This window comes from Populus alba, chromosome 9 (assembly GCF_005239225.2).
Source record: "Populus alba chromosome 9, ASM523922v2, whole genome shotgun sequence".
NCBI lineage: Eukaryota > Viridiplantae > Streptophyta > Magnoliopsida > Malpighiales > Salicaceae > Populus > Populus alba.
This window is the reverse complement of record NC_133292.1, coordinates 3,934,115-3,944,475: the sequence shown is the minus strand read 5'-3', so window position 1 is coordinate 3,944,475 and position 10,361 is coordinate 3,934,115. Positions and strand designations below refer to the sequence as shown.

Sequence of the window (10,361 nt, the reverse complement as noted above, 5' to 3'; positions counted from 1 at the left end):
CCTTTTCCCAATGTCATGTCGGCCTCACCATCTCTTTCATAAAAAAAGCATTATTTAATTTGTAAATGAGTAGAGTATATATATTTTAGTTGTCTTTCGTTTGTATATATATTTTTCTTATCGAGAACAGATTAGGACTATCCTCGAATGTAAGGCCATCAAGTTCCGAGGGCTTTTTTTTGCCGAAAAATAATTGAAAACGTTAATTTAGAAAGGAAAAAAAAATACGGTCACATTAATTTGCGGCTCAAGTTTTTATATTTCATGGAATATTTGCTTGTGGTTTCAAAAGATGTAGCGTGGTGATAAAAAATTTAAAATTTATATAAAAAGTCTTGAGTTTAAGTCAAAACGTACATCTCTTGTAAGAGCCTAAAATAGTTAAGATTTTACTCATTCATCTGGACCTATAAAATAAGCTTTTTGGAGGATAGAGTTTCCTCATATATATATAAAAAAAAAAAAAAAAAAATTGCTTGTGGATCAAATTTCATTGTAATCGAGCATATTAACAGTTGGGGATTTTCCGGTGAGGAGCCTAATTTCATAAAATACTTGATGCCAGGAAAGATCAATCTCAATAGAGAAACGTTAGAGAAACGGGAGAGCTCCATCAACAGATTTGTTAGCATGTTTTCCTTCTAGAGCCCATCTAACATTAATGCCCAAACCCATTTGCAATCTTGCAAGGCCATCAGAACCCAGCAAACCCCACCAGAACCGCCGCCGCCACCGACAACAACAGCCCCACCACTTGAAGAAATTCAGCCCTAGGGGTGGTGGAAGCCGAGCCAATCCTCTCTTATGGACCAGACCAAGAAAATGGGCTCAGAGTTATCAGAACCAACATCACTAAAAGTAAAAGGTGCTGGGCAGATCAAAGTCAAGCACAGGGAAAGTTCCTGCAAGAACTGGGAGGAGATTGAAAGGATTCACAACAGCAGGAAATGCACCAAAGAATCAGCCATTAGTCAAATCAATGAATCTGTCATCCAAGTGTTTAGATTCATTTTATTTTAATTTCCCCTCTTCCTTCTTCCTCAAAAATCAAGTAGTACATAACTAATAATGTTTTATTCTTCATTTTTAAATAGCAGGGTCCAACTTCAAATATAAAAAGAAATAATGACATTTATTTATCTGTAGAAGCAGGTCAGGAGTTTGGATCGATAGGTATCTTGTTTCATTTTATATTTTAAAAATTTTTTTAAAAAAAATTTAAATTTTTTATTTTATTTTTTTTGTTTTAAATTAATAATTTTTTTTGTATTTTCAGATCATTTTAATATATTGCTATTAAAAATAATTTTTTTAAAATAAAAATATTATTTTAATATATTTCCAAGTAAAATTTTTTTTAAAAATAACCATAAAAATAATTTCTTGCATAAAATAAAAAACAAAAAATCATAGAAAACGCAATAAGGGATGGGTTGCCACGTGTAAGGAGCCCATGAAGTGGGTGGAGGATGAGGCCTGCTAGAGCCGAACATCCATTTTTAGTGGGTTTTTAACTTTTTTTAGGTTTGATTTGCCTTTTTGGAGGATAACTTTTATTTAGAATAATTTTTTGGAGCCCATGGGATTATTTCTGTATAACTTTTATTGGATTATAATAATTTTTGCACACATTTGAACGAAGAAAGCGAGATAGAAGATGTGACTAATAGATAATAACAATCATGATTTTTTTATCTGATCATATATGAAATTTTACTAAAAGATTTTAGAAATTTATTTTATATACAATTAAAATTTTATAATGATTAGATTTTGGAAAGGTTTGGAATAAGACCTAGAAATTAATATGAGATTTATATTAATTTTCAAGTTAATTTATTATTTTTTATTTTATTAAAAATAATAATTATTTTTTAGTCTTATTTAGAATATTTTTACTTATTATTTAACTTGCATTTATATTTTCTTTACTGAATTTGGTTTCAAAATAATACTTGTATGTGAGAAAAACTCATATATTTTTTTTATTTTCCATTGAATTGTCTTTACTTATCAAAAACTTATTGTCTTCATGATTTGTTTTTTATATTTTTGATTTTTGATTTTTTATAATCATTGAATATAGGTTTCATTTTAATAATTTTGATATCTTAAATAATTATTATGTCAAGTTTTTATCTATCAAATTTAATTTTAATTTTTTTTTCTATGTGTATTCTATAATTTTTTACCCTTCAATTCGCATCACTAAATATGCATTATGATGAGTAGATGTTGATTCGTAGTCTAGTGACTAATCAAACAAACTATATGTGTGTTTTGTATTATGATAATTTTTGTAGTTGTGATTTGAAAAAAATTATTTTATAAAAATTAATTTTAGTTAAGGTTGGTCTGATATTTATATATATTTTAATTAAAACTATGGTTGAAATCAAGGATAAAAAAAAAATAGTTTAGACGCCGTTTGGTATTGTGGCGCGGATGAGGTTCGCCCGCAATCACAGTTTTTCTTAATCGGTTAAGTAAGAAACACAATTGTTTTTTTGTAGGACCCACCATTTATTAATGTTGTGCTCCAAGTTTATTAAAAGCTACATTTTGATGCTTCTCCACACAGTGGATAGTTTCACAATTTCACTCTCCATTGTTTCGGCTATTGTTTCGGCCGGACTGAGTCTAATTCAACATTAAATGCATTGAACTGGAGTCCGACTTGGTTAAAAAAAATTATTTTTATTTTTTTTAATCGTGTTTTATTCAAAAAATTAGAAGGAGATTGCTTGATTACGTAACATTTATAGAATTTAATCGCAATCTCAATTTTGTTCTTGCCGGGTCCGACCCAATTAAAAAAAATTCAGTTTTTGTTTTATTCTTAATTGTGTTTTATTTAGAAAATTAGAAGGAGATTGTTTGATGACGTAACATTTGCAGAATTTGATTGCAATCCCAATTTCATTCTTAATGATATTTTTACCTAATGTTGCTGCGCGTTTAAAAAACCATGAAAAATATAGTTATTGTTGGATAGATTTCGCACGTGATGAAATTGCACATAGTTTAATGGAATAATAAAAAAATATTTGATATCAATATTATTTATTTCATGATGTACTAATAATAGTTAAATCTATAATATTTAAATTAAAAACCATCAATATTCATATATATAACCTCAATTTGAAAAGTATTTTTTTTAACCAAACACATTAAACTACTTTTTGTTCAACCTCAATTTAAACCATAGTTTTAACCAATCATATATTTTTCCAAACTAATTTCAACTAAAAGTACTTTTTATAAAACAAGTTTTTTCAAATCACAACCGCAACAGCTACCATAATACCAAACACACCCACAAGTGTTTGGTTAAAAGAATGTTTTTCAAATTGAGGTTATATATATATTGATGATTTTTAATTTAAATATTGTAGATTTAACTACTGCTATTACATTATGAAATAAATAATATTTATATCAAATATTTTTTTTATTGTTCCATTAAATTATCTGCAATTTCATCACGTATAAAATCCATCCGATAAGGATTATATTTTTCTTGGTTTCTTAAGTGTGCAATAACATCAGGTAAAATATCATCAGGAACAAAATTGAGATTGCGATCAAATTCTGCAAATACTATGTTATCAAGCGATTTCCTTCTAATTTTTCAAATAAAACACAATTAAAAATTAAAATTAAAATTAAATTTTTTTTTAACTGAGTCAGACTCTTTTCAATGCATTTAGCTTTAGACCGGATCCGGTCTGACCGAAACAGTGGGCGGAATAGTGGAGAGTGACTCCACTGTTCACGTAAACAGTGGAGTTTCACTTTCCACCGTTTTCACTTAAGTGAATAATAGAGAGTGAAACTTTTCACTGTAGGCTTGTGAAAAGTAGCAAAGAGCTGTTTTCCACAAACATGCAGTTCATTCCAAATTTTATATGAATCCCATATGAATAATAAAATGCGTTTTAGCATAATTAAACATTTAGTTTGTATGGTTTATTTTAAAAATAAAAGCTATTACATAACCAAACAGTCACTTAACATTTTTAAGAACGTGTGTTAGGCAAGGTTTGGCTGCACCTAAAAAACAAAAAACAAACGGTCACTTAATCCATAACATGTCTTTTTTTTTAGGCATTTTGAAAGTAATTTAACTTGTTTGCTAAGATTTAATATGCAAGAAATTCTTGCTTGACCAATATTAATTCCGAAGAATTTAAGCAGCCGGACTTGCCTTAGAATCATACATTGAACATCACTATAGTAGTGTTGCTTTCCTAAATAAATCAAAATCTTATTTTGTGGTTCAAGATTTCCATCCACACGTCTTTTTCTTTTTATATATAATAAAATGTTTATTTTTAAGTTTTAAAAGTATTTTTTTATTTTTTATTTTATTTAGTTATATATTTTTCAAATTATTTTAATGTTCTAATATTTAAAAATAATTTTTTAAAAATAAAAAAATATTATTTTAATATATTTTTAAATAAAAAATACTTTAAATAATAATAATAATAGATTTCCAACCACCGTTATCCAATTGTTCGGACAAGTTTTCAGAAAGAGAAATATTTTGTCTGAATTTGGACGGATCTATTCCTTGTCATTCAATGAAAAAACAAAAACACAGCGAGGCAAATGCAAATCTGTCTGAAAACGTGTGGAATGAGTAACACAAAGATACTAATGAAAGCTGAAGCAAACCAATTATTATTACACACCCAATAAATTAACCAAATTAATTGTTTTCTCCTCTCTCACTGCCAAAAACAAAAAGCCGAATCCAAACCACAGAACCTTACCCACTCGGCCACCCTCGATCCCTCTCCATCTGTACCAACAATGTCAATCTTCTGCTGAAGGAAAACCCCAAATTCAACATTTTTTTTTTTTTTTTAGAAAGATGATGGGGAGAGGGGAAGCAGGGATCGACCGTGTGGAGATAAAGGTGCATCCAAGGCAGGCAAACACCCCGGCAGGCTCATCCCCGAACCCGAGCCAGTTCCAGAGCCAATCTGTTTTCAAGAATTGGGTGCCATGGCTTGTCCCTTTATTTGTGGTGGCTAACGTTGCTGTCTTTATTGCCGTAATGTATGTCAATGATTGCCCCTCCAATTCTAGCTCTTGTGTTGCTCGTTCTTTGGGCAGATTCTCCTTTCAGCCTCTCAAAGAAAATCCCCTTCTTGGCCCCTCCTCTTCCACGTGAGTCCCCTCTAAACATTAATCAGGATGTTTTCTTGGGTTTTTATTAAGATTTCGAATGGATTTGTTTAGTTCTTTCTTTTTTGTGCAGTTTGGAGAAAATGGGAGCTTTAGATGTGAACAGAGTGGTGCATAAACACCAGAGTTGGCGCCTCATTTCTTGCATATGGTTACATGCTGGAGTCTTCCATGTGCTTGCCAACATGCTGAGTCTTCTCTTCATTGGAATTCGTCTTGAGCAAGAATTTGGGTTCTGTATGTATTTTACCTCTGTTGTTAATTTTGTTCGAATCATATGTCTGCTTAAGTCAACAAGTTTCTACGAAGATCACAACTTTCACCACGGGACATGTGTTTGTAAATGTGCTCAAGACAGCATTGAAACGTAATCGGATTGAAATACTTATAAAAACATCTTAATTTTATGATGTTGCCTGGTTTGAGCAGAAGCTTTTAAAAACATCTCTGGAATGCCACTGATAATTCTATGTATTTACAGTGCGAAAAATCCAAAATGAATTCTTTCAATATTTAATTGCCTGATGAATGCAGTCATATGCTAGGAATTTTCTGTAGCAGTTGAATAGATTCTAATTGAAGATGTTCAATAAATGCGTGTAATGAATTTTATGGAGGATGCTAATCTAAAAGAAATAATAAGCAGTGGGGAAGAATCCCTAAGCTCACGAATGGAATTGCTTCATTTTGTTATTTAGTTATACTTTCATGATTCAAAATTATAATTTACCTTTTCAATTTCCATTATTACAGTGCGAGTTGGGTTGGTCTATGTCATATCTGGCTACGGCGGGAGTTTGTTGTCGGCTTTGTTTATTCAGACTGGTATCTCTGTTGGTGCGTCTGGTGCACTTTTTGGTTTGCTAGGAGGCATGCTTTCAGAGCTGATTACCAATTGGACCATATATGCAAATAAGGTACATTTGGCTGCCTTGAATAAAAAAGGGTTTCCTTGTAATATTTCAGTTTTGAGTTCGCTATATATGTAGCCCAATTGTCTTACGCTTGCAGATTTTTGTGTGCAGTTCGCAGCACTGTTGACTCTCCTTTGCATCATTGCAGTAAACCTAGCAGTTGGACTCCTCCCACATGTGGACAACTTTGCTCATATTGGAGGATTTCTTTCCGGGTTTTTTCTGGGTTTTGTATTCTTAATTCGCCCCCAGTTTAAGTGGATTAACCAAAAAACATGTCCTCCAGGATACATTGCACCCCCAGCTCAATCTAAACACCAGACATATCAATATGTACTGTGGGTTATATCTCTGATAGTACTCATCATTGGGTAAGTTACTTTTCGTTGTTTGGATTTTGAAATGTGCTTGTGTATATGTTGGTGGTTGCATCTCTATGATTAAAAGAGGTATTGTATTTTGGTGCATGCGCTCTATTTAGCTGAGTGAGACTGAAATAGTTGACTGGGAAGTTATTTGTTGCCTTTAATCTCCTCAATTATTACCATGCTTGGTCCCCAATTAAGTTACCAACAAAATGTGGAGAGAATGCATCTCTAGCTGTGTTGTTCACCATATGCAATGGGTTCATTTGAGTTTGCTTTTAGATGTAAAGCAAATTTTTATTTAGAAGTTTTCTTATCAAGCATAATGCAATTATTTCAGATTTACTCTTGGTCTGGTAGCACTGTTTCGAGGAGTTAATGTGAATAATAACTGTTCATGGTGTCATTATTTGAGCTGCGTCCCTACTTCGTTATGGAGCTGCAAATTACAGCAAGTTTATTGTCAGGTAACTATACCCCTTCCCACCACACTTCTTCCTTTTCTTGTATTCTCTTCATCAGTTTAGTTTTCTATTCGGATATGTTTCTTGATAGTGATAAGTGTCAAATTAAACTTCGGTGGATAAAGCTGTAGCTAAAAAAGTTTTTTTTTATATAAAAAAAATAGTTTAAAACCCTCCTACTGCTTGTGGCCATTTATAATATTGGAAACCAAACATATATTGGTATGAGAATTTAGGTATGGGCGCATAGCCTTTCAACAGAATAGCATGGAAGGCTCCTGCTTTGTGTTTTCATTAATGGCTTAAAAATTTTCAAACTGACAAAAATCATTTCTAAAGTGGATATTTATCTGACTGTGTATTGGTGTTTGTGTGTGTATCTATGTGGTGCATTGTGGAAAGATTACTGTTGTATCGTGCCTTTTAATTCCTGTGTGTTCATGTTTGTGTTGTTTTTCTAGTCGATGGAACTTGGAAGTCAATTGAAGTTGACGTGCTTGAGCAACGGGAAAAGCAACATGTATGATTTGTCTAATAATGACTCTTCCAAAGTTCAGCTGCTGTGCGCTCAACTTTGCAGTTGATCTGCATATGTACACAAGAGATGAACAAGATTGCTCGAACTATGTTGTTTAACAAATTTGTTAATATACATATGATTCATTTATGCTAATGTTAAAAAAAATCTATCTATGGTCGCCACTAACAGTATCAATCTCATTGATTTTCTATACTTTTGAGTAGTTCAAAAATTCTCTTTTTGATTCCTTGGATGACAAGAGTAGGCCTTGAAATCAGGACCTCATTTCCTCCTCTTCTTTAGAGGGCACCACCAAGTTAAACATCAGTGGTCGCAACCAAAAGAACCCTTTCCTTGTTTGATTTGAATGTCATACAGTTAGTGGCTTTTAACATGCCTCCACCAGTTACTACTGGTGGCGTGGTCGGTGCAGTGTCATGGGATGTGGTTCAGGTTGAGGTTGATTCATAGGTGAATTGAAAGAATTACCTTGTGCAAGTTCCCAACCCAGCTAAACTAAAAGTTTTGCAGCTGCAAACAATCTCCTCTCTCTCTGCTCGTTCCGTTGATTTTGAAGTTTGGCAGAAACCGGCGAGTCCTCTTTGTATATGTATTTATCACTACAATAATATTTAAGTTGCAATTTAAAAATTTGGAGATGATTAGATTCATAAGCTTTTTATTATTTCTTCATTTTTTTAGTTATTTTTTTGGCGATGTTCGATCATATAGTTTGATAAATTTCTTCCTCGTAGAAATTGCTGTCTTGTTGAAGAACAACTCTGTAAGCACTATTATATCATGCATTCATTCTCTTTCCCGAGCTGTTAGGACAGACCCAAGTTTCTTCTTCTTTTCTGGTTTGTGTTGAACTCTTGATTCCTAGTCTGAAATAAGTTGAAAAGCTTTATTTTTCTCATTTGCGACTCATTAAATAACCATTTCATCAAATCCATAACGTTTCTTTCATTTCTTACATCCTTGTTTGTTTTCCATAAGCGATGGATACATCTTATACTGCTCAATAGGTGAACAACTTGTGTGAACTTTCCCATGCTGCCAGCAAAAGATCCAAGGTGAAATGCTCGCACAGCAATTCCTGAGCAGAAACCCATTCATTTACAGGCAGAGAAGGGACTAGGAAGCAGCGTCGCAACGCATAACAACTTACACCCGGGGACATTAACAGGACTAGGAAGCGACATCGAGAATAAGAGAGGCACCGTGCTTTTTCCAGGGACAGGTTGTATATAGAAGCCTTATGAAAGGAAAGCATATGCATCTCCAGTGGCACCTCAAAGGTGACACCCACCTCCACTCCATCTATCGGCCCCCTCTGCTCCGTCGTCCATATGCTTATGAAGGGACCTTGGAAATGAAAGTTTATAGAAGGCATCCGTTTGTTGAGCAATTTCTTGATTTGGAGTTGAGGTGTCGAGTGCAGATTAAACATTGAAGGAACTCACTCCATCAGCGTTATCGACAGGAGATTGACCAGTGAGATCCCTATGTTTTGCAACGCGGCCGTCCTCTGTACCATGATATACCACACGCCACTGGCCTGCTTTATGATTACCGTCGTGCGTGCGGGATCATCACTTGATCCAACTACTGTGCACAGCCAGAGTATTGGCTTCTTGGACATGTATATCAGTATTAGATCCTGGTATCTTCTGACACAAAGTAAGAAGTATTGGAAGCATCCCAAATCTCTATTTCTTTATTCATATGATGAGATTGTGTCAATTGCCGCGGTAGAAACTACAGTCACCCCAACGAACGTTCAAAGCATCTAACAAATTGGGAAATGATGCCTGTAAAACATTTCCATCAGACACTAAAATTGTTCCGATTTGGAAATGTTTGATTAAAACTGGCATCTGCACTCCTCCTTTAATAGCATCACGTCCAATGTTTCTTTTCATTATTCTTTTGTTTTTAGGCGCCAGCATCTCCATGAATGGAAACGGAGTTTGAAATACTCGATGACCATGGGAGCTCTTCTTCTTCTTCTTCTTCTTCTTCTTTTTCAACATACCATGTAATGAAATTCGAAAAACCTCAAAATGAACCCAGACCTTTCCACAACTGTTGCAATGAGTTTCGAAGGATTTATTTTTTTAAAGTCACTCTGGGTCTATGGCTTATGAACTACTCCAAAAACAAGTTTTTTTAAACATCTTGCTGTCAATTTGTGAGATAGGGTAGATATCGTACAAGCAAAGTAGGCGCTCTATTGATATTTATGTGATGTTTTTTTTTATAATTAATATGAATATTTAAGTTGTGCACATCTCCATTAACTTTATAAGTTTAAAAGTTAACAATTATATAAATTTTTAATAATTATATTAATAATCATAGAGTTCGAACCTAAAACTACAAAAAAACAAATCTCTTATCTTCAAGCTCTTATTACTATATCATTTCCTAGATGATTTTATGCTATGTCTTTTATAGCTTATGAAATGAAGAATCAAGTAGACGCCATGTAATATTGGTAGGTTTTTGTTTGACTTTAGCAAGTGCGTGATAAATAGTCTCTTTTCCCCTTTCTTTTTCTTCTTTTGTTTACATGTTGTCTGATTAAGCTAATTTGAAGATTAAATTAAAGCGTTATTAAAAAATTGAATTAAAAAAAAATTAAAGAAATTGAGTTTGGCGCGTGGGAAAGGCCACAATCTTTGGACAGTGCTTGTGGCTTCTTCCAGCTTAATGACGCCCCGCTGCCTTATCTTTTTTTTCTCCTTTTTCTTTGTTTTCTTCTTGGTTAGCAGGCCTCTTTTATCTTTCTTTCCTTTTTCTCTGCTCGAACAGCTCGCAATCTTTCTCTAATGTTTGTTTGTCCGTTGAGCCTCTGGCACAAAAGCTTGACCGGACAACAATTGTCTGATTCGGG

The 10,361-nt window shown here is 33.2% G+C and overlaps 1 protein-coding gene across 1 annotated transcript; it reads left to right on the top strand.

Moving 5' to 3' along the window:
• The first annotated feature begins 4,582 nt into the window (after positions 1-4,582).
• LOC118053716 (RHOMBOID-like protein 1) lies at positions 4,583-7,675 on the top strand. Its single transcript, XM_035065047.2, has 6 exons — positions 4,583-5,181; positions 5,273-5,436; positions 5,953-6,116; positions 6,225-6,484; positions 6,819-6,945; positions 7,404-7,675. Exons 1-6 carry the CDS (start codon positions 4,883-4,885, stop codon positions 7,524-7,526), a joined length of 1,137 nt encoding a protein of 378 aa, XP_034920938.1. The 5' UTR covers positions 4,583-4,882; the 3' UTR covers positions 7,527-7,675.
• Positions 7,676-10,361: the final 2,686 nt, after the last annotated feature.